The 25,123-nt window shown below is 41.5% G+C and overlaps 1 protein-coding gene across 2 annotated transcripts in view; it reads left to right on the top strand.

The window, feature by feature from the left end:
- Positions 1-23,247: 23,247 nt before the first annotated feature.
- ETFA (electron transfer flavoprotein subunit alpha) overlaps positions 23,248-25,123 on the top strand; it is a 94,656-nt gene continuing 92,780 nt past the window's right edge. The window contains exon 1 of one of the 2 annotated variants that reach the window (XM_010593776.3): positions 23,248-23,379. In XM_010593776.3, the coding sequence (XP_010592078.1) occupies positions 23,341-23,379 (39 nt within the window). In that variant the 5' untranslated portion in view covers positions 23,248-23,340. Of the gene's footprint in view, positions 23,380-23,474; positions 23,903-25,123 lie in introns of those variants that run through there. The other variant, XM_023552957.2, reaches the window with a different exon arrangement.

The following is a 25,123-nucleotide window of genomic DNA, read 5'->3' as shown; positions in this document are numbered from 1 at the left end:
GGTGAGCTGCTCCCATAAAGATTAAAACCTAGAAAATCCTATAGGGCAGCATGATGTGATGAATTGCTTTGATACGGCCTTTTTCACCATGGTCTCGAAACTCTCACCAAATGACTGGGTGGGAAATATGCAAATAAGGTGCTTTGGCCCACCAAGAGAATTGGACAATTTGCTAATAATGCAAATGAGGTTCATGGCACACTTGTGGAGGTGAGACCATGCAAATAAGGTGTAAGAAACCTTAACAAGGGAATTGGTCAGTTTTGCCATCCTGCTAGACTTAAAATGAGCCATCCCAGAGGCAGACAGGGGAGGGAGTGGAGTACCTCACTATCACCAAGAAAGAAGAGCTAGGAGTGGAGTGTGTCCTTTGGACCCAGGGACCTTGCACTGAGAACCTCCTAGACCTAGGAGACAGAGAGAGAGAGCTGTAACACCGGAGACAGCACTAGGGTGCAAGAAGCAGTGGCAGAGAAATGGTGGCAGTAGAAGTAGCAGAACCAGGAGACCAGCAGGAAATGGCGCAACAGGCTACCCAGACCACAGAGTGAGAAAACTGAGTACCTTCGGGCAGGATGCTTGCTGGCAGAGTGGGGTGCCTCCGGGCAGCTGGCAGAACTAGGCTTACTGACCCACTGAGCTAGAGAGCTGAGCACCTTCCAGCCAAGGCTTAATGGCAGAGTAGGGTGCTTCTGGGCTCTTACTTACTGGTGGAGGTAAAGAGCTTTGTAACTCTTGCCTGAGCAAGGCAGAGGCCAGGCTGAGGGGCCAAGGGCCACAGAGAGCTTGCCTGTGTGCATAGCTGAGAAGAGGCTGTCCTGATTGAAGAACTGTATTCTGAGTTGTTTCTGATCCTGAATTGTAACCTGTTACTTCCCTAATAAACCCATAACTGTGAGTATGGTCTGTGAGTTCTGTGTGGCCATTGCAATGAATTATCGAACCCAGCAGAGAAGTAGAGAGTGCAATGGGAGGAATGGCTGGTGTCAGAATTGGTAAAAAGGTTAGAGAGAAGAGGTATGCCTGACCTTTGCCTCATAGGAATCAGCCTTGGGCTGTTGATCTTAATTCTCCTTCCCATGCCACGCCATCTTTACAGTCACGTAGGGTTCCTATGAGTCGAAATCGACTGGTGGCACATAACAACAAACACCTATTTTAAATGAAAATATTTAAAACCCTGTCATTAATTCAACAAGAAATGTGTCGTCTATGTGAAGAAAATTACTACCTTTCCTAGGGCCGTGTCATGGAGCTAATTATGTTCCCCAAAAACGTGTGTATCAAATTTGGCTGGGCCATGATTTTGGGGATTGTGTGATTTTCCTACGTGTTGCAAATCCTGCCTCTGTGATGTTAATGAGGGAGGGTGGGCAGCAGTTGTGTGAGGCAGGACTCAGTCTACCAGATTGGATTGTTTCTTGAGGCAATCTCTTGAGATATAAAAGAAAGAAGCTAGCAGAGAGACAGGGGACCTCATACCACCAATAAAGAAGCACCGGAAGAAGAGCCAGTCCTTTGGACCCGGAGTTCCTGCACAGAGAAGTTCTTAGTCTGGGGGAACATTGATGAGAAGGTCAACAGAGAGAGAAGCCTTTCCCCTAGAGCTGACGTCCTGAATTTGGACTTTCAGCTTACTTTACTGTGAGGAAGTAAATTTCTGTTTGTTAAAGCCGTCTACTTGTGGTATTTCTGTTATAGCAGCACTGGATAACTAAGAAAGACCATGAAATGGAAAACAAATACATGGAGAGCTAAAACATGTTCCGGGATGAATTTATGGAATGTTAACTTCTCCCCCAACTAATCTATAAATGGACAACTTTCATGCAGTATAACACAAATATAATTAAATTAGCTGTGGAACTTGACAAAATAATTCTAAAGATAAAATGAAAGAAGAAATGTGTGAAAATACTGAGGAAATTCCAAAACAAAAGAGAAATGTAAGGTGATTTTCCCTTCTAGATACTCAAATGCATTATAAAGTTGTAATGATAAAAACATTTTGGTACTAAAGCAGAACTTGGCAGATTTAATGTAACAGACTGAAAAAGGCCAAAATTAGGTGTTTGATCTGATATTAATCCAATGGGAAAGCAAATGATTATTCAATAGATGTCATTGGTCTAACTGAAAACAATTAAAGTTGGACCTCTCTGTACCACACGATTTACCAAAACCTTCTTCAGATGGACTAAAGATTTAAATGAAATGATAGAAACACAAAAGTACTCTACGAAATGTAGGTGACTTCCTACAACCTAGAGATGTAGTGAGTCTTCCAAGTGGCACAACAAAGGCAGACTCCAAATGGAAAAGACTGATGGATTTGACCACATAAAAATGCAATGACTGTGTATATTTTCACACACACACACACATAAATATAAATAAATATGCAATGACTGTTAATTATTTATGACCGACAAAAGGATTGATACTCTTTAAAAAATAGCCTTAATATATTAAGAGCTGAAATATTAACAAGAAAATGATGAAAGCTAACAGGAAAGTCAGCTGGAAGAAGAAATAAATATGGTCAATAAGCACATAGAAAAATGTAGACCCGTTAGTGACTGGCATTAATTATCTATGCTGTATAACAAATTACCACAAACTTAGTGGCTTAAAACAACATCCACTTATCTCACAGTTTCTATAAGTCAGAAATCCAGGTATTGCTTAGCTGGGTTCTCTGCACAAGGTCTCACGAGGCTGAAATCCAAGTGTCTATCGAGCTACGTTTTCATGTAGAGGCTTTACCAGGGAAGGATCTGCTCCCAAGATCCCTCAATTGTTGGTAGATTTCATTTCCATGTGGCTAGAGAATTGTTGGCAGCTTGTTTCTTCAAAGTTAGCAGTGGACAAAGAAAAATCTTTGCTGCCTACAGTCTCTAAATTCAGGGAAGGCCTGGCCTGTCTTTTCAAGGGCTCACCCTATTAGGTAAGGCCCAGCTAGGATAATCTTCCTTTTGATTAACTCAAAGTCAACTGATTAGGGACCTTCACCTTTGCCATGTTTCATCGGTTAGAAGCAAGTCAGAGGTTCTACCCATGCTCAAGGGGATTGGATTATACAAGGTCATGATTCATTGGAATTTTAATTTAGTGTGTTTTCCTTCTCCAAAAGAAAGCAAATTAATGCATCAATGAATTGCCATTTTTGGCCTCTCACATTGGCAAAGATTAAAAAAAAAAAAAAGCCCTTCAAATTTCTCAGCGCTGGCAAAGTATGGGAAAATTGGCCCTCTCATACCCTGCAGAGGGAGTGTCAATTGGTGCAACATTTTGAAAAGCAGTTTGGCAAAATTCATCAAAGCCTTAAAACACTGTAATCTCTTTGACTGAGCAATCCTTCTAGAAATTATTCTGTGGAAATCATTATGGACAGTGTACACAAAGGCTTAACCACGAGATTGTACACAGAGGCTGTATTTATAATACCAAAAAATGGGAAATAAAAATGAACAAAAATAGGAGACTGGTTGGATAAATTTTGGTAAATCCTTGTAATGGAATTGTACCGGATCACACTGTATTAGAGTTTGGACTCCAGTGTCAGGCATACCTGGTCAGGATTCAGGCTCTATTATGTAGTAGCTCCGTGAAATGGGTCTGTTTCTTAACCTCTCTGAGCCTCAATTAAAAAGAAAGAATAACAACAGCACCTACCTCATAGGATTGCTGTGAGGATTCAGTGGCTCACACAGGTAAATGCTTAGGGTAGTGGCTGCTCTGATTCAGAGCTTAATCATTGTGGATGATGACAGTTACCACAACATGATACCATAAAGTCATAAAATAGCGGCATCACCTGGTCTCAACCCACCTAGATCAAAGGAGAATGAAGAACACCAAAGACACAAGGTAATTATGAGCCCAGGAGACAGACAGGGCCACATAAACCAGAGACACAAACATCAGCCTGAGACCAGAAGAACTGGGTGGTGCCCGGCTACAACCGATGACTGACCTGACAGGGAACACAACAGAGAACCCCTGAGGAAACAGGAGAGCAGTGGGATGCAGACCTCAAATTCTCGTAAAAAGACCAGGCTTAATGGTCTGAGTGAGACTAGAAGGACCCGGAGGTCATGGTCCCCAGACCTTCTGTTAGTCCCAGACAGGAACCATTCCCAAAGCCAACTCTTCAGCAGGGATTGGAGTGGACTGTGGGATAGAAAATGATACTGGTGAGGAGTGAGCTTCTTGGATCAAGTAGGCACATGAGACTATGTGGGCAGCTCCTGTCTGGATGGGAGATGAGAGGGCAGAGGGGGTCAGAAGCTGGCTGAATAGACAAGAAAATAGAGTGGAAAGAAGGAGTGTGCTGTCTCATTGCGGGGAGAGAAACTAGGAGTATATAGCAAGGCGTATAGAAATTTTTGTATGAGAGACTGACTTGATTTGTGAACTTTCACTTAAAGCACAACTAAAAAAAAAACTTATAAAATAGCTTGCAGAAAGTACCTCCGTTTTTGTTAAATAGTTAAATGATAAGCTCAGAAAATGGAATAGAAGACCATTACCCAGGCTTAAGTTTATTTCCTCTGAGAGGCAAGATCACAGGAGATTTTTATTTTCTGCTTTGTGAGTTTTTGTAGTTACCAAAGTTCTACGCCATATAATGATTGCTTTGGGGGGAGATACACAAACCGACTTTTTTTTTTTTTTTTTGGCGAACATTACCGTTATCTATTTACAAAATGTTTTTGTGATTCTAAATAGAAGCTCTGTACCCATCAAGCAATAACTCCCCATTCCTCCCTCTCCCAGGCCCTGGTAACCACTAATAAACTTTCGTCTTTCTGCATTTGCCTATTCCAGGTATTTTATAGCAGTGGGATCATGCAATGTTTGTCCATTTGTGTCTGGCTTATTTCACTCAGCATGTTTTCAAGGTTCATCCATGTTGTAGCATGTATCAGAACTTCGTTTCTCTTTATGACTGAGTAATGTTCCAGTGCGTGCATGTACCACATTTTGTTTATCCATTCATCTGTTTATGGACATTTGGGTTGTTTCCACCTTTTGGCTATTGTGAATAATGCTGCAATGAACACTGTGTACAGTATTTGTTTGAACCCCTACTTTCAACTCTACCATTTTTAAAAAAAAAAGAAAAATAGCCCTGAATAATTGGGGAAGGCCTGAGAGTGAGGTGGGAATTGAACCAGACTTGTATGACAGTGGTTCTCAGACTCTTGGAATTCAAGAACCAAGAAAAAAAGTGAAGACATCACATGCATGGGACTGCCACTATTTTATGATGCCAAGTGAGAACATTAAAGCAATAATAATTAATGTTTACTACCATTATCGTCTTATACAAGAAGAAACACTTTCACAACAAAAAAGAAATGTCTGCTCTTGGAATACATAGTTCTTTCCACCGAATTAATTGAGCTTTGTGAAAAACTCATCACGTTGTTCTTATTTTTCCTATTTGGCTGCAAAATGGAAAAATCTTCATCTTAGACATAGACTTGGGAAGCACTGGGGTGGAGTCTTGAAAGTGAGGAGGGTGCACCAACCAGCTGGCACCCAGTGAGCAAAGGCAGGGTGGCAGGTATGAGCACAATATGTGGGTACATGGACAGTGTAGCCACTAGCTCAGCCCCAAGGCTCTCATTACAGTTTCACAGGAGGTAGGTGTCGAGTCCCTGGGTGGTGCAAATGTTTAATGTGCCTGACTGCTAACAGGAAGGTTGAAGTTCAAGGCCACCCAGAGGTGCCTCAGAAGGAAGGGACTGGTGACCTTCTGAAAAATCAGCCACTGAAAACTCTATGGAGCACAGTACTACTCTGACACCCATGGGGGTTGTCATGAGTCAGAGTGGACTTGATGGTGCCCCCCCCCTTTTTTTTAAGTGTGGAGACTCTGGAGGGAGCCAAGTAAAGATTTAGTTCTCAGGGACTCCTAAAGAAGATTCTTTGAAATCTTTTTTCTAAGCACTGGGGATATCGCCATGAATAAGACAGACATAATTCCTGCCCTTTCTCATGGAGGAGAAGCATCTGAGACAAGTGTCTCTTATTAAATCTACGAGATGAGAGATGGTACACTCCTCTGTCCTGCATCCTCCATAAGACTAACAGAGGAGAGTGAGCTCAGCAAAGAGTTACGGAACCACAAAGTCTTCAGGTGCCCTGAAAAGGCTGGTCGAGGGCATTAGAGGGCAGCCATCCAATGGAACTTCGGTTGGTATCTCTTGGGCACCTGCAGGCTTCTGCGCAGGCTCCTCTGCATCTGAGAAAGTTCTGATGTCCACTTCTCTCCACGGGCATATTGGAAACATGTATGTTTTATTAAGCTCAGAATAAGCCTTCAATATTTATATATAAATTTCAAGCTTCACTTCAGCATTATGAGGGCCAGGGAGATGCAAGGCTAACTTGATGATGTAGGCAAATCCCTTTGCCGTTAATCCCATGAATCATACATGTCTCCTCTAAGAGCTCAAAATATGACTATTTCAGCACAAGTAACATATCAGGAAAAAAAAATCTCACTAATTAGGACAAAGCTGTAGAGGCTCAGAGTGCATTCTAGAAGATTTCAAACTCAAGGTCACCTTATCATATAATACATGCATGCTTATATACACATTATAGTAAACATCAACAACATCGACAATGGTTGGAAAAAAAAAAAGAGGTCTCACCTTAATTGCTTTTACAGAGAGATAAGAATCCCAGTGCTCTAAAGCTTTATTTCTTGGTATGCATATAGATGCAGCAAATGTCTGAAAGAACAGTTTTGGAAAATAAGTAAAGTCATGCTTATGGGACTGTGGGTACCATCAATTTGATTAGTACACATTTCCTTGCAGACAATTACAATGGCAGTTTTTACTTTAGCTGGGATTCTTAATGTAAATTCTCAGTCTATCAACCAAAAATTGCATATTTATTGAGATCCAGTATGGGCTTTTAGAATATAAGCCCGTGAGGGCATAGACTGTGTCTGTCTCACACTTTTTGTGCCTAAAACAGAACCTCCGCTAAACCTGCTGCCGTCGAGTTGATTCCTACACATAGTAAATACATTCTCAATAAATGGCTATTGAATTAATGGGTAAAAGCCAGGTGTCCCTGCTAGGTACTTTACATATATGTGGTAGGCAGCTTCCAAGATGACCCCAATGATCCCTATGTCCTGTTATTTCTACCCTTCTGTAATCTCCTCCCACATCGCACCAAAATTGGTCAATGTGACCAATAGAATACAGCCATCATGATAGAATGGCCCCTCCAAGTTTAGGTTATAAAATCTCAGCTTCCATCTTACTCCATCTCTCTCTCTCTTTCTCATCACTTGCTCTTGGAGGAAGCCATATGGAGAGGCCAATATGGCAATGAACTGAAGCCTCCTGCCAACAGCCACGTGAGTGAGCTTGGGAGCAAATCCACTCGGTCAATTCAAGTCTCCAGAGACTATAGACATGGCCAGCAATTTAAATGCAACCTCATCAGAGACCCTGAGCCAAAACCACCCAGCTAAACCGCCCCATCATTCCAGACCCTCAGAAACTGTGTGAGATAATAAACATTTGTTGCTAACTTCAGGGGTAACATGCTACACAGTAATAGATAACTAAAGCAACATGTAATCCCATACACTTCTCACCAAATCCTATGCGAAAGGCACTATCATTTGCTCTTATACCAATGAGGACACAGAAGATCAGAAAGATTAAGTAACTTGTCCAAGACATCTCGGCTAAAATTGGAAAAAGCTGGATACAAACCCAGGTCAGACCCTTGCTCCCTCTCAGGGTTTTTCAGTAAAAGTTACATCAACAACAAAAACATCACGTTTATCTTGCCCGAATAATATTACCCTTAAAGCCTGTCATTATGTTATCATGTGGAATTTCAACATCTGGTAATAATAAGTGCAGTGATTATTAAAAATATACCAAGAAAAGCTGTTTGCATAACCCGTAAATGTCCGAGGTTTCACGGTCATGATTTTCAAGTAGAGTAATGACAACACATGGGAAGGAACAGATAAACTGAAAGGAGAATCCGAAAGTCACACAGTTAAAATAATCTGTTGGTGTTTTCAGCGAGAAGAAAGAAGTCCTGCTGGCAGACTTTGCTAAAAAAAAAAAAAGGTAGGTGAATTTTCATGGGCTGTATTTAGAAAGGCAGAATGTCATCGCAAAATAATTGCTTGTGAGAAATGACTGAGTCTTGAATATACGAAGCAGGTTTTAAGAACACAAGGCCCATTTCTATGGTTCATATTGAAGCAGAGAGGAGGGGGCCACCTAGAAACAGTACTTACAGGTCCAATCTCCGTCAGTCCCCAAATGTAAGTGAAAACAGTGGGGCTGCTGTGCCAATGCAGACTCAAGACAAATCCCCGAGCTTCCTATTCCTGCCAGACTGCTGCCCCTAAGACACTCTTATACAGAAATTCTGGAGCTGCTATAGAATGTAGTGAATCTGTACCATGCAGACAGGTAATAGACGAATCGAAGGGTATTAAACATTAGATTTGGAGCCCTAGTGGCACTGTGGTTAAGAGTTTAGCTGCTAATGGGTAGGAATTCCTTGGAAACCCTATGGGGAGTTCTACTCTGTCCTATAGGGTCGCTATGAGTTGGAATTGACTTGAGGGCAATGAGTTTTGTTTTTTTTCTTTTCCTAAAAACACATTTAATTAGGTGTAAAGCAGCAGTTCTTATCATGGAGTTCTGAAACACTGCTAGGCCAAGGCTGGTGTATGAGATGTGTTGCAAGACTTTTTTTTTTTTAATATTTATTGTGCTTTAAGTGAAAGTTTACAAATCAAGTCAGTCTCTCATACAAAAACTTATATACACCTCGCTACATATTCCCAATTGCTCTCCCCCTAATGAGACGGCCCACTTCCTCCCTCCACTTTCTCTTTTCGTCTCCATTTCACCAGCCTCTAAACCCCTCTACCCTCTCATCTCCCCTCCAGGCAGGAGATGACAACATAGTCTCAAGTGTCCACCTGATCCAAGAAGCTCACTCCTCACCAGCATCCCTCACCAACCCATTGTCCAGTCCAATCCCTGTTTGAAGAGTTGGCTTTGGGAATGGTTCCTATCCTGGGCCAACAGAAGGTTTGGGGGCCATGACCACCACGGTCCTTCTAGTCTCAGTCAGACCATTAAGTCTGGTCTTTTTATCAGAATTTGGGGTCTGCATCCCACTGCTCTCCTGCTCCCTCAGGGGTTCTCTGTTGTGTTCCCTGTCAGGTCAGTCGTCGGTTGTAGCCAGGCACCATCTAGCTCTTCTGGTCTCAGGATGATGTAGTCTCTGGTTGATGTGGCCCTTTCTGTCTCTTGGGCTCGTAATTACCTTGTGTCCTTGGTGTTCTTCATTCTTCTTTGATCCAGGTGGGTCGAGACCAATTAATGCTTCTTAGATGGCCGCTTGCTAGTGTTTAAGACCCCGATGCCACTCTCCAAAGTGGGATGCAGAATGTTTTCTTAATAGATTTTATTATGCCAGTTGATTTAGATGTCCCCCCTGAAACCCTGGTCCCCAACCCCCCGCGCCTGCTACACTGGCCTTTGAAGAATTCAGTTTATTCAGGAAACTTCTTTGCTTTTGGTTTAGTCCAGTTGTGCTGACCTCACTTGTATCATGCGTTGTCTTTCCTTTCACCTAAAGTAGTTCTTATCTACCTTCTAAAAAAAAAAAAAAAAAATTTTTTTTTTTTTTACCATCTAATTAGTGAATTCCCCTCTGCCACCCTCCCTCACTCCCTCCCCTCTCTCGTAACCATCAAAGAATATTTTCTTCTCTGTTTAAACTATTTCTTGAGTTCTTATAATAGTGGTCTTATACAATATTTGTCCTTTTGCAACTGACTAATTTCACTCAGCATAATGCCTTCCAGATTCCTCCACGTTATGAAATGTTTCACAGATTCATCACTGTTCTTTATCAATGCATAGTATTCCATTGTGTGAATATACCATAATTTATTTATCCATTCATCCGTTGATGGGCACCTTGGTTGCTTCCATCTTTTTGCTATTGTAAACAGTGCTGCAACGAACATGGGTGTGCATATATCTGTTTCTTGTAAAGCCGCTTATCTCTTTAGGATATATTCCAAGGAGTGGGATTGCTGGATCATATGGTAGTTCTATTTCTAGCTTTTTAAGGAAGCGCCAAATTGATTTCCAAAGTGGTTGTACCATTTTACATTCCCACCAGCAGTGTATAGTGTTCCAATCTCTCCACAGCCTCACCAACATTTATTGTTTTGAGTTTTTTGGATTACTGCCAGCCTTGCTGGAGTGAAATGAAATCTCATTGTAGCTTTGATCTGCATTTCTCTAATGGCTAATGATTGTGAGCATTTCCTCATGTATCTGTTAGCTACCTGAATGTCTTCTTTGGTGAAGCGTCTGTTCATATCTTTTGCCCATTTTTTAATTGGGTTATTTGTCTTTTTGTAGTTGAGTTTTTGCAGTGTCATGTAGATTTTAGAGATCAGGCGCTGATCAGAAATGTAGTAGCTAAAAACTTTTTCCCAGTCTGTAGGTAGTCTTTTTACTCTTTTGGTGAAGTCTTTGGATAAGCATAAATATTTGATTTTTAGGAACTCCCAGTTATCTAGTTTTTCTTCTGCATTCTTTATAATGTTTTGTATACTCTTTATGCCATGTATTAGGGCTCCTAACGCTGTCCCTATTTTTTCTTCCATGATCTTTATCGTTTTAGATTTTATATTTAGGTCTTTGATCCATTTTGAGCTTGTTTTTGTGCAGAGAGTGAGGTATGAGTCTTGTTTCATTTTTTTGCAGATGGATATCCAGTTATGCCAGCACCATTTGTTAAAAAGACTGTCTTTTCCCCGTTTAACTGTTTGGAGACCTTTGTCAAATATCAGCTGTTCACATGTGGATGAATTTATGTCCCGATTCTCAGTTCAGTTCCATTGGTCTATGTATCTGTTGTTGTACCTGTACCAGGCTGTTTTGACTACTGTGGTGGTATAATAGGTTCTAAAATCAGGTAGAGTGAGTCCTTGCACTTTGTTCTTTGTTTGTTACTTATCTGGGGCCTCTTTCCCTTCAAATGTGAAGTTGGTGATTTGTTTCTCTATCTCATTAAAGAATGTCATTGGAATTTGGATCAGAATTGCTTTAAAACTACAGATCGCTTTGGTAGAATAGACGTTTTTATAATGTTAAGTATTCCTATCCATGAGCAAGGTATGTTTTTCCGCTTATGTAGGTCTCTTTTGGTTTCTAGCAAAAGTGTTTTGTAGTTTTCTTTGTAAGTCTTTTACGTCTCCGCTAAGATTTATTCCTAAGTATTTTATCTTCTTGGGGGCTACTGTAAATGGTATTGATTTGGTGATTTCCTCTTCGATGTTCTTTTTGTTGGTGTAGAGGAATCCAACTGATTTTTGTATGTTTATCTTGTATCCCGATATTCTGCTGAACTCTTCTACTAGTTTCAGTAGTTTTCTGGAGGATTTCTTGGGGTTTTCTGTGTATAAGATCATGTCATCTGCTAATAGAGATAACTTTACTTCTTCCTTGCCAATCTGGATGCCCTTTATTTCTTTATTTAGCCTAATTGCTCTGGCTAGGACCTCCAGCACAATGTTGAATAAGAGCGGTGATAAAGGGCATCCTTGTCTTGTTGCCAGTCTCAAGGGGAATGCTTTCAGGCTCTCTCCATTTAGGATGATGTTGGCTATTGGCTTTGTATAAATGCCCTTTATTATACTGAGGAATTTTCCTTGTATTCCTATTTTGCTGAAAGTGTTGAACTTTTTCAAATGCCTTTTCTGCATCAATGGATAAAATCATGCGATTCTTGTCTTTTGTTTTATTTATATATGATGGATTACTTTAGTTGTTTTTCTAATGTTGAACCATCCCTACATACCTGGTATGAATCCCACTTGGTTATGGTGAATTATTTTTTTGATAAGTTGTTGAATTCCATTGGCTAGAATTTTGTTGAGGATTTTTGCATCCGTGTTCAGGAGCAATATAGGTCTGTAATTTTCATTTTTTGTGGAGTCTTTACCTGGTTTTGGTATCAGGGATGTGCTGGCTTCATAGAATGAATTTGATAGTATTCCGTCCTTGTCTATGCTCTGAAATACTTTTAGCAACAGTGGTGTTAACTCTTCTCTGAAGGTTTGGTAGAACTTGCAGTGAAGCCGTCCGGGCCGGGGCTATTTTTTGTTGGGAGATTTTTAATTGCCTCTTCAATCTCTTCTTTTGTTATGGGTCTATTTAGTTGTTCTACATCTGTTTGTGTTAGTTTAGGTAGGTAGCGTGTTTCTAGGAATTCATCCATTTCTTCTAGGTTTTCGAATTTCTTAGAGTACAATTTTTCATAGTAACCTGATATGATTCTTTCAATTTCAGTTGGGTCTATGTAATATCGCACATTTCATTTCTTATTTGGGTTATTTGCTTCCTCTCCTGTTTTTCTTTTGTCAGTTTGGCCAATGGTTTGTCAATTGTTTTTTTTTTCAAAGAACCAGCTTTTGGTCTTGTTAAATTTCTGTTTTCTATTTCATTTAGTTCTGCTCTAATTTTTATTATTTGTTTTCTTCTTGTGCCTGAGGGTTTCATTTTTTGCTCTCTTTCTATTTGTTCAAGTTGTAGGGATCATTCTTTGATTTTGGCTCTTTCTTCTTTTTGTATCTGTGCATTTATTGATATAAATTGACCTCTAAGCACTGCTTTCGCTGTGTCCCAAAGGTTCTGATAGGAAGTGTTTTCGTTCTCATTGGATTCTCTGAATTTCTTTATTCCATCCTGAATGTCTTCTATAATCCAGTCTTTTTTGAGCAGGGTATTGTTCAGTTCCCAAGTGTTTGATTTCTTTTCCCTGCTTTACCTGTTATTGATTTCCACTTTTATGGCCTTATGGTCAGAGAAGATGCTTTGTAATATTTCAGTGTTTTCGATTCTACTAAGACTTGCTTTATGACCTAATATGTGGTCTAGTCTAGAGAATGTTCCATGTGCACTAGAAAAGAAAGTATACTTGGTTGCTGTTGGGTGGAGTGTTCTCTATGTCTATGAGGTCAAGTTGGTTGATTGTGGCATTTAGATCTTCCGTATCTTTATTGAGCTGCTTTCTGGATGTTGTGCCCTTCTCCGAAAGTGGTGTGTTGAAGTCTCCTACTATTATTGTGGATCTGTCTATCTCACGTTTCAATGCTGATAGAGTTTGCTTCATGTATCTTGCAGCCCTGTCATTGGGTGCATAAATATTTAATATGGTTATATCTGCTTGGTATATCGTCCCTTTAATCATTATATAGTGTCCTTCCTTTTCTTTTATGATGGATTTAATATTAAAGTCTATTTTGTCAGAAATTAATATTGCCACTCCTGCTCTTTTTTGATTGTTTACTTCATATATATTTTTTCCATCTTTTGAGTTTTAGTTTACGTCTCAAAGTCTAAGGTGTGTCTCTTGTAGGCAGCAAATAGATGGATCTTGTTTTTTAATCCATTCTGCCGCTCTCTGTCTCTTTATTGGTGCATTTAGTCCATTGAGATTCAGCGTCATTATGGATAGGTTTTTGGTTTTTATGAATTGATTGCTACATTTTGATGTCCTTTTTTGTGGGTTGTTGACAGTTTCTTTTTGCCACTTAATTTTATGTGCTGAATAGATTATCTTTATATATTGTCCTTTCCTCATATTTGTTGTTGTTGACTTTGTTTCTGCTGAGTCTCTATTTTTTTCTTGTATTTTCTTTTGATGTGCAGGATAGTTTGTCTCCTTCATGGTTACCTTATTATTTACCCCTATTTTTCTAAATTTAAACCTAGCTTTTATTTCTTTGTATCGTCTTATCTTCCTGTCCACATGGAAGATCTATGACTACATTTCTTAGTCCCTCTTTATTGTTTTAATGTTGTCTTCTTTTACATAATAACATCACTGTTACCCTCTTTTGAAAGACTTTTGTAGTGCACTTACGAACAGTTAAATTACTGGCCTTTTCAAATGATTTACCTTTTTTTTTTTAAAGAAAATAAATGAGAGCATTTATAATAACACCTTTCATCCTTGCAGCAGGAGTCAATATATTGTATCTCAATAAAGCTGTTTATATATATTTTTATTATATTAAAAAAAAACCAAACCCAGTGCCATCGAGTTGATTCCAACTCATAGTGACCCTATAGGACAGAGTAGAACTGCCCTATGGAGTTTCCAAGGAGCCCCTGGCAGATTCGAACTGCCGACCCTTTGGTTAGCAGCCGTAGCACTTAACCACTATGCCACCAGGGTTTATATATATATACAAATATATTTTATTGAGATACAATTCACATATGAAACGATTCAACCATTTAGGGTGCATAATTCAATGGTTTTTAGTATATTCACAGATTTGTTAAGCTATTACCACAATCTGAGTTTATAACATTTTTATAACCCCAAAAAGAAACTCTACGTCCCTTATCAGTCACTCCACATTTTTCCCTTAACCCCCCAATCCTCGGCAACCACTAATCTACTTTCTGTCTCTATGCATTTACCTATTCTGAACTTTTCGTATAAATAGCATCATGCACTATATGGTCTTTTGTGACAGGCTTCTTTTACTTAGCACGTTTTCAAGTTTCATCCACATTGTAACATGTATCAACACTTCATTCTTTTTTTTTTTTTTTGTAGTTTATATTACTTTTTTTTAATTAACTTTTATTGAGCTTCAAGAGAACGTTTACAAATCAAGTCAGACTGTCACAAAAAAGTTTATATACACCTTACTCCGTTCTCCCACTTGCTCTCCCCCTAATGAGTGACCCCTTCCAGTCTCTCCTTTCATGACAATTTTGTCAGCTTCCAACTCTCTCTATCCTCCCATCCCCCCTGCAGACAGGAGATACCAACACTGTCTCAAGTGTCCACCTGATATCATTAGCTCACTCTTCATCAGCATCTCTCTCCTACCCACTGTCCAGTCCCTTTCATGTCTGCTGAGTTGTCTTCGGGAATGGTTCCTGTCCTGGGCCAACAGAAGGTTTGGGGACCGTGACTGCCGGGATTCCTCTAGTCTCAGTCAGACCTAGTATGGTCTTTTTATGAGAATTTGGGGTCTGCATCCCACTGATCTCCCGCTCCCTCAGGGGTTCTCCGTTGTGCTCCCTGCCAGGGCAGCCATCGGTTGTAGCCAGGCACCATCTAGTTCTTCTGGTCTCAGGATGATGTAAGTCTCTAGTTCATGTCAACACTTTTTCTTTTAATTGCTGAATGATATCCTATTGATTGGATATACCATATTTTATTCATTAATTGACAGACTAGTATTGTTTCTACTTTTTGGCTATTATGAGTAAAGCTGCAATGAGCATTTGTGTACAAGTTTTTGCGTGGACATATGTTTTTATTTCTTTTGGGTATATATCTAGGAGGGGAATTGCTGGGCTATATGAAAACTCCATGTTTAACGTTTATAGGACCTGTCAAATTGTTTGCCAAAGCAGCCGTGCAACATTTTACATTCCCATCAGCAATGCACAAAGGGTTCAATTTCTCAACCTCCTTGTTAACTTTCTGTCTATTATTATTATTATTATTATTATTATTATTATTATTATTATTATTATTATTATTATTATTATAATATCTCCCTCAGTGGGTGTAAAGTGATACCTTATTGTGGTTTCAGTTTTCGTTTTCCTGATCGGTAATGATGTTGAAGGTGCCCTGGTGACGCACTGGTTAAAGCGATCGACTGCTAACCAAAAGCTTGATGGTTGGAAACCACCAGCAACTCCATGGGGGCAAGATGTGGCAGTCTGCTTCCATAGAGATTATAGCCTTGGAAACCCTAAGGGGTCTCTATGAGTCGGAATTGACTTGATAGCAGTGGATTTGGTTTCTGGGTGGAATGATGTTGAGCATCTTTTCATGTGCTTATTTTTCATTTGTGTATCTTCTTTGGAGAAGTATCTGTTCAAATTCTTTTCCCATTTTTTAATTGGGTTGTTTGTCTTTTTATTATTGGGTTCTAAGTGTTCTTTATATATTTTGGGTACAAGTTCCTTATCAGATATATGATTTGCTAATATTTTCTCCTATTATGTGGTTGTCTTTTAACTTTTTTGATGGTGTTCTTTGAAATACAAAATATTTTAATTTGAATGGAGTCCAGTTTATCTATTTTTTGTTGTTGTTGCTTGTGCTTTTGGTGACATATGTAAAACTTTCCCTAAATCACAGTCACAAAGGTTTACTCTTATATTTTATTCGATGAGTTTTATAGTTTTTGTTCTTACATTTATGTCTGTGCTCTACTTCTTAATCTGGATTCTCTACAGGAGGAAAACCAGTGAGTGAAGTGCATATAAATATACACAAAGAGAAATTTACTTCAAGGAAATGGCTTAAGTAATTGTGAAGAAATGGCTTATGCAATTGTAAGGGCTGGAAAATCCAAAATCTGTGGGTCAGGCAACAGGCTGAATGCTTCTGCTGGGTCATGTGTTTGCAGGGTCTGGTGAACCCAAAATCTGCAGGTCAAGCAGCAGGCTAGAGGCCTCTGCTTGCTCACAGGGTTGCAGGGGTTGGCCTGTCCAAAATCTGCTGGTTAGATGGCAGGCCAGAGACTTCTGTAGGCCTACATCCCAAGAATCAGAGGCCAGGCGATGTGAAGAGTTCAGGGTGGTGAAAGAAACATCCATTTGTATAGTGGAGGCAGGCCACGCCCTCAAGGAAACTTCCCTTTCAACTGATGGGCTACTCACATTACAGCACAAAATGGAAGGTGATCACATAGTGTCTGTCAAGCTTCTGAGAATCATAGCCTAGTCAAGTTGACACATAATATTAACCATTACACCCCATTTTGAGTTAATTTTTATGTATGGTGTAAGAACAGGGTTCAACTTCATTCTTTTATATATGATCCATATATACCATAGTCTGTGAGGCCATCACAGGTTCTGAGGGGAACAAAAAGATGGAGAATAACTGTTATCACAGCATCCTGCTTCACAAATAGGTTTTACCTTTCTCCTTTATACTAACGCAATGGTTGTCAGACGGGTATCATCAATCATCAAGAGGGCTTTCTAAAACACAGATTTCTGTGTCCTGTTCTCAGAGTTTCGCGTTTGGTAGGTCTGGGTGGGGCCTGAGAATTTGCATTTCGACTAAGTGCTCAGATGATGCTGATGTTGCTGGTCTGGGAACCCACCTTAACTGCCTTTGTACTAACGTGAATCTTTGCTAAATACAGTGGCCTGCCACTTCACAATGAGAAAGTTACTTTTTTTTTTTTTTTGGAAAGGAGCTAGTTATATTTATTTTTTCAAGTGAGCATTTTTTAAAAATAATATTTATTGTGCTTAAGTGAAAGTTTACAAATCAAGTCAGTCTCTCACACAAAAACCCATACACAACTTGCTACATACTCCCAATTACTTCCCCCGCCATGAGACGGCCCGCCCCTCCTTCCACTCTCTCTTTTTGTGACCATTTTGCCAGCTTCTAAACCTCTCTATCCTCGCATCTCCCCTCCAGGCAGAAGATGCCAACATTGTCTCAAGTGTCCACCTGAACCAAGTAGCTCACGCCTCACCAACATCCCTCTCCAACCCATTGTCCAGCCCAATCCATGTCTGATGAGCTGGCTTCAGGGATGGTTCCTGTAGTGGGCCAACAGAAGGTCTGGGGGCCATGATCACCAGGGTCCTTCCAGTCTTAGTCAGACCTTTAAGTCTGGTCTTTTTATGAGAATTTGGGGTCTGCATCCCACTGTTCCCCTGCTCCCTCAGGGGTTCTCTGTTGTGTTCCCTGTCAGGTCAGTCATCGGTTGTGGCCGGGCACCGTCTAGCTCTTCTGGTCTCAGGATGATGCAGTCTCTGGTTCATGTAGCCCTTTCTGTCTCTTGGGCTTGTTATTATTTTGTGTTCTTGGTGTTCTACATTCTCCTTTGATCCAGGTGGGTTGAGACTCATTGATGCATCATAGATGGTGGCTTGCTAGCATTTAAGACCTCAGACACCACTCTTCAAAGTGGGATGCAGGATTTTTTTTAATAGATTTTATTATGCCAATTGACTTAGATGTCCCCTGAAACTCTGGTCCCCAAACCCCTGCCACTGCTTCACTGACCTTTGAAGCATTCAGTTTATTCAGGAAACTGCTTTGCTTTGGTTTAGTCCAGTTGTGCTGACCTCCACTGTGTTGAGTGTTGTCCTTCCCTTCACCCAAAGTAGCTCTTGTCTACTATCTAATTAGTAAATACCCCTCTCCCACCATCCCTCCCTCCCCACTCTTGTAACCACAAAACAGTGTGTTCTTCTCAGTTTAAACTATTTCTCAAGTTCTTATAATAGTGGTCTTATACAATATTTGTCCTTTCGCAACTGACTAATTTCACTCAGCATAATGCCTTCCAGGTTTCTCCATGTTATGAAATGTTTCACCGATTCATCTCTGTTCTTTATCGATGCGTAGTATTCCATTGTGTGAATATACCATAATTTATTTATCTATTCATCCATTGATGGGCACCTTGGTTGGTTCCATCTGTTTGCTATTGTAAACAGTGCTGCAATAAACATGAGTGTGCATATATCTGTTTGTGTAAAGGCTCTTATTTCTCTAGGATATATTCTGAGGAGTGGGATTGCTGGGTCGTATGGTAGTTCTATTTCTAGCTTTTTAAGGAAGCGCCAAATTGATTTCTGAAGTGGTTATACCATTTGACGTTTCCACCAGCAGTGTATAAGTGTTCCAATCTCTCCACAGTCTCTCCAACATTTATTATTTTGTGTTTTTTTGACAACTGCCAGCCTTGTTGGAGTGAGATGGAATCTCATTGTAGTTTTGATTTGCATTTCTCTAACGGCTAATGATTTGAGAGCATTTCCTCATGTATCTGATAGCCGCCTGAATGTCTTCTTTAGTGAAGTGCCTGTTCATATCCTTTGTCCATTTTTTTAATTGGGTTGTTTGTCTTTTTGTGGTTGAGTTTTAGCAGAGTCATGTAAATTTTAGAGATTAGACACTGGTTGGAGATGTCGTAGCTGAAAATTTTTTCCCAGTCTGTAGGTGGTCTTCTTACTCTTTTGATGGAGTCTTTAGATGAGCATAGGTGTTTGGTTTTTAGGAGCTCCCAGTTATCTGGGAGAAAGTTACTTTTTAAAGGAGAAGCAAAAGAACGAGCTTTTACACTCCTGGCCATTCATTATAAAATTTAAAATTCAAATGATTATGTGTGTTAGTTCTAACTTTGCCTGTTTCCCAAAATTCCTTCTTCTTCCTTTCTTTTTCCTTTCATGATTATTACCAATTTCTACCACTCTTCATTCGAACAGTCAACAAATATTTATTTAGTACACACTACATGCCTGGTACATTGTCAAGTGATGAAGGGAATAAAAATACGTACACAACAGGGACTCTGACCTAAGAGAGTGTCAGTTCAGTTGGGGTAATAAGTGTCATGCATGTTAAATGTCAAACAATAAAATAAAGTGAATAACAACCTAAGACTCAAGCTGGCCCCTGGGATACAATGAAATGTTTGTATTGTGACACAAACGGCAAAGACCAGAGGGATGAGGAGGAGGGAGAGATCAGTGCAGGCCAAGGGCCCTGTGAAGTCTGCATACATAGGCAAACATGTTCATCCATCCATGCATTCATTCATTTATTCATTCACAAAGTACATACAGAGTTCTGATATGGACCAGACATTGTTCTAGGTAGCAGGGATACAATAGTGAACAGTACAAAGTCCCTGCTCTGAAAAATAAAACAGGTTAAGGGGATGGAAAAAGGAGGAAGGGGATAGCTGTGGTGGTAGAGGAAAGCTTCTACGAGGTGGTGGTATTTGAGCTGAGACCTGACTGAAGACTAGGAGCAAACCATATAGAGGATCTGGTGGAAAAGCTCCACATAGTGGGAACAGCAAGTGCAAAGGCCCTGAGGCAAGATCAGGCTTCTATATTTGAGGACTAGTAGGACACGGAAGGCCCCTAGGTGGCACAGTTTGTGCTCAATGTGTAAGCTAAAGATTGGGAGTTTGAACCCACCCAACAGCACTATGGAAGAAAGACCTGGAGATGATCTGCTTCTGTTAAGATTATAGCCAAGAAATGTTCTACATTCGACTTTGGTGAGTAGCATCTGGGGTCTTAAAATCCTGTGAGTGGCCATCTAGGATACTCCACTGGTCTCGCCCCTTTGGGAGCAAGTAAGAATGAAGAAAACTAAAGATACAAGGGAAAGGTTAGTCCAAAGGATTAATGGGCCACGACTACCATGGCTTCGACCAGACTGAGTCCAGTACAACTAGATGGTGCTCAGCTACCACCACTGACTGCTCTGACAGGGATCACAATAGAGGGTCCCAGACAGAGCTGGAGAAAAATGTAGGAAAAGATTGTAACTCAAAAAGAAAGTCCAGACTTGCTGGCCTGACAGAGACTGGAGAAACCCTGAGAATATGGCCACTGGACACCCTTTCAGCTCAGCAATGAAGTCACTCCTGAGGTTCACCCTTCAGCCAAAGACTGGACAGGCCCATGGAACAAAACGAGACTAAAGGGGCAAGCCAGCCTTGGGGCAAGGACTAGAAGGCAGGAGAGGACAGGAAAGCTGGTAGTAGGGAGCCCAGGATTGAGAAGGGAAAGTGTCGACATGTCACGGGATTATTAACCAACGTCATAAAACAATATGTGTACTAACTGTTTAATGAGAAACTAGTTTGTTCTGTAAACCTTCTTCTAAAGGACAAAAAAAAAAAAAAAAAAAGATTATAGCCAAGAAAACCCTATGGAGCAGTTCTACTCTGTAACACAGTGAGAACCAACAACAACAACAGGAGTTGAAGAAAAAGGAAGGAAAGAGGAAATGAATTGGAGTGCTAGGCAGGGGCCAGAGCAAGGTGAGCTTTGAAGCCATGCCAAGAGCTTTGACTTTCTTTTTTCCCAACGTAACGAGAGGGTTTTGAGCAGGAAATGATGAGGTATGATTTATGTATTCAGAACATCACTGGTTGCTCTGAGGCGCATAGACTGTGGAGACAAATGTGGAAGCTAAGATACCAGCTAAGAGGCTGTTGCAATAATTCCCGCGAGAGATGATGGCATCTTGGACTAGGGTTGAAGCAGCAAAAAGTGGCAAGAGGAGGTCAAATTTGAGGTAGTTTTGGAGGTAGAGCCAACAGGATTTTTTTTTTTTTTAATTCAACAAGATTTGCTGGTGGATTTACTGTAGTGTATTTTGGTTTATGTGGCAACGGGTTGGCCACTGTGGTCATCAGAGCTGCCGGCTGAGGCTGAGGAGAATTTAGAATAGATAAGGAGAAAGGAGGAGTCCCTGGGTGGTACAAATGGTTAACATGCTCTTGGCAGTTCGAATTCACCCACAGACACCTCGGAAAGAAAGCCTGGCAATCTACTTCTGAAAAATCAGCCATGGAAAACCCTATGGAGCACAGTTCTACTCCGACACACATGTGGTTGCCATGAGTCAGAATCCACTCAATGGCAACAGATAAGGAGGAAGGAGACAATGAGTATCAGTAGTTGCAGCAGCCTGGGGGTTATAGTTTATTCCACTAACCCTTCCTCTTCTAAGTTTCCACTAGAAAGAGAGGCCTGCCAGAATCCTGGGAGCTGCTCCTGAAACTGGCCTGTAAAGACAAAAGAGGACAGTGAGGTGTTTTTCCAAATAGGCTGAAGTCAGTCTTCAAGGGGTGACTACGTCCTCCCACCCTCTCTTCCTTCCTTTCCAATTTCATCAAAGTTTCACACTCACTCACTGAACATCCACAAACATAAACCAGATATTTAACACCAGGGTTCCTGCCACGAAGCAGCTAGTACCTGAGAGGTAGAGACAGATCACAAAATACGTACAGGGAAAATAATAGCAATGTTGTAGTCTGCACTTCTCTGGCACTTTCCCCACTTGTAACATCCCTGGGGTGCATCTCTTGTGTGCCCAAAAAACAGATCTGGTCAGTTGTCACAGGCTTTCCAATTTTTGGGCTCTTTGTCTACCCTGGCCCTGTTCTGCTAGAAACCACCATGTCCTATGGGCAACGGGCCTCTGCTGGCCACAGCTGCTGCTGATTCACTGGAACCTCTGGGGTGCCAAAGCTGCCCAGCGTGGGTGGGGGAGCTTCTCTCCCCTTTCGTGTTTTGCTTTGTCATAGGTGTGGGGGCAGGGAAAGAGGTTAGCTTGTATCCCAATTTTTAGCATGTTGTTTAGTAAAATATCCCTTTCAGTTTTTACTTAAAGTACTCTTTCTTCTTCCTTGCACTTATAGGACTCAAATTTGAGTTCAGTGGGGAGCTGGGTTGGGAGGCAAATGCAGTGATAAACATAATACTGAATTGCCCCTCCCGGTATCCCACATACAGATTTACTGGTGGGTCCCAAAGCCCTCGACCACCACACGAGCGCCAACATGTCTGAAGTGGATACAACTTATGCTCAAGTTGGGTTCCCAACTCCTTAGTCATTTCATGGTCCTCCCCTCTTTTTGACTACGCAGTTCCTTGTTCCAGAATCCAGCTCAAATATCACCAACTCTGTGAACCCTCATCTCTTTTTCTTACTCCTCTTCCTCACATAATAGAAATTATATACTTATTTGTATTTTTCCTCCAGAGTCTGTGAAGTCCCCAAGGGCAGGACAACACCTTATGCATCCTTTTATTATATTCCTCTCACCTAGATGTCCCTGGAGAAGGACATCATGCTTGGGAGAGGTCAGCGAAAAAGAGGGAGACCCATGGATTGACACAGGTGGTTGCAACAATGGGCTCCAGTATAACAACGATCATGAGGATGACGCAGGACTGTGCAGTGTTTTGTTCTGTTGCATATAGGGTCGCTGCGGGTCAGAACCCACTCGACGGCACTACCACCACCACCACCTAGAAAACTGCTTAGCACATTACAGCCACAGAGTCGATAACTGTGAATAAATGAATGAGAGAATGAATGAACAGAGTGAGTGGGGTGGACTTCATCCTGAGGCCTGGGAACCCAGGAGAGTAACGTCATCAGTTCAGTAGTAAAGTTCGCTGGAACAAGGCTGCCCACAGTGGGGCTGCGAGGCAGACCGCGCCTGCTTCCCTCCGCCGTTCAGCCGCCTCGCAGAGCCTCCCAGCCAACGGCCTCACCTTTACCCTACTCCCGAGTCCCGCCCCACCTTTCCGCCGTCCCCATTGGCTGCGCACCGCCCAATGGGCGCTCGCTCGCAATCGCTCGTCTCGCGAGACTTGGAGTGACCGGCGGCGGCGGTGCTGTGGCTGCCAGGCGGGGGGCTGCCGTGAGGCCGAGGCTGCGGCGGGGAGGACGGTCGCAGACACCATGTTCCGAGCGGCAGCTCCTGGGCAGCTCCGGCGGGCGGTGAGTGCAGTCGTGGAGGCCGAGCTCGGTGACGATCCCACCAAAACCTGTCGTCCCAGTGAGGGTCTTGGAGAAGGTCACCGGCTCCGACAGGCCCGACTGGCCCTGTGGCAGGCAGGCCTATCCTGACCTGGAGCTCGGTGCCGAGGCCCAAGGCTCTGGGACTGGGGCTGGCCCCTGATCCTTAGGGGCCGCTAGCTCGGGCACAGGTCAGAGGTCGGGGGTCAGGGTGACCCCGAGTAGTGAACTTGCGCTCCTGCTGCCCCTCCTCCTTCCGTCCCGCCCTCTCCCCAGTCCCCCTTTCCACCCTTAGGTCTCTCTCCCTTCTGCCAGGCGTCCTGGGTGCTCCACGCTCGGCGGGGTGCGGGCAGCGATGCCCCTAGAAAATCTTTCCCCGAAGGAACAAAACGGCGCTGCGGGGAGGCCCTCCTGGGAGAGTTTAAAGCCTGGACTCGGCCTGGAAGCTGACATGTCTGGAAGAATTAAAATGTCTCCACTGGGCGCATTGTGGCTGCTGGGTCAGGTGCGGGGGGAGGGGGCGTGGACGCGCGCTCCGGCCAGTGGGGCAGGGCTGGTTTTGGGTGATTGGATGTGCAAAACCAATAATCCACTTCAACGGCTTTAGCCAATTTTGAAAGGGGGAGCGTCCTTTTTGTACTGCAGGCTGACCTGCTTTTAAACTAGTAGATTGTTGGTTAAACAGCCAGGGAACTTGGTAGTGGTAGGTTTTGGGTGCTTTGAATAGTGAACATTTCTCCCTGCATTCTGTGAGAGGGGCTGAGAGAAAATATATTTTTGTCCTTATCTTACGAGAGGACAGTATTGGAGATTGACCAATTACAAGTAACAATAGTTTATATTGTGGATTCTGTAGAGTTTCTCATTGACGCTTAGGTTAAATGAGAAACTAGATGGCTAAACTTAGGTCAGAAACTTCCCTGATGTTTTTTATTTTTTGGAGGGTTCGGGGAAGGGGAGCATATTTTCCCTGAGACATAGCTAGTGATCTTTCTAGATGTCTGTAAACTCTTTTCTAGTAGTTAATCTTTGCTCCTTAAAAAGATCCTAACTCCCTTTCTTCTAAAAAGTTCAAACTTACATCCTTCAGGTTAGTGTCCTCTCTTTCCCTGAGGGGATTTTTTTTTTTTTCCCTCAGAGGATATAAACATAAACAAGTTAAAGTCGTGGATTTGGGAAAATTCCAGGAATCACAGACTCTTGGAAGCAGTAATTGGAAGGTGGTTTTGTGGACAGGTTGGAAGTCTGGTATATGTGAACTGATACTTTTGGTGGAGAGAATTTAGGACTCAGTGATCTTGTAGAGCTAACAGAATAAATGGAATCATTAGTTTATGTAATTATCTTATTATGTACACAGTTTCCCAATATGCATAGATAGTATTTCCATATTTTTATTGTTGTTTTCTAAAGACTTTGACCTTGACTTATTTTTAAAATTTGAAGTCAGGCTAAGGTGGCTGCTGTAAAATCATTAAGTACTGATGAATGATTTGGATAAGTGTATGAAGAATGACGAGAACATTTCCCAAACAGGACACACAAATACACATACACATATTTAGCTTTTTTATTTTGATATAGTTTCAAACTTACAGAAAAGTTGCAAGAATAGTACAAAGACTTCTTAAAACTCTTCATAGGGTTTCACCAGTTAACAGTGTGACACATTTGCTTTATACATGTATACATTTTTTTTCTGAACCATTTGAGGGTATGTTACAGA

Source organism: Loxodonta africana, chromosome 13 (genome assembly GCF_030014295.1).
Source record: "Loxodonta africana isolate mLoxAfr1 chromosome 13, mLoxAfr1.hap2, whole genome shotgun sequence".
Taxonomy (NCBI): domain Eukaryota; kingdom Metazoa; phylum Chordata; class Mammalia; order Proboscidea; family Elephantidae; genus Loxodonta; species Loxodonta africana.
This window is presented reverse-complemented; position numbering and strand designations above follow the sequence as displayed.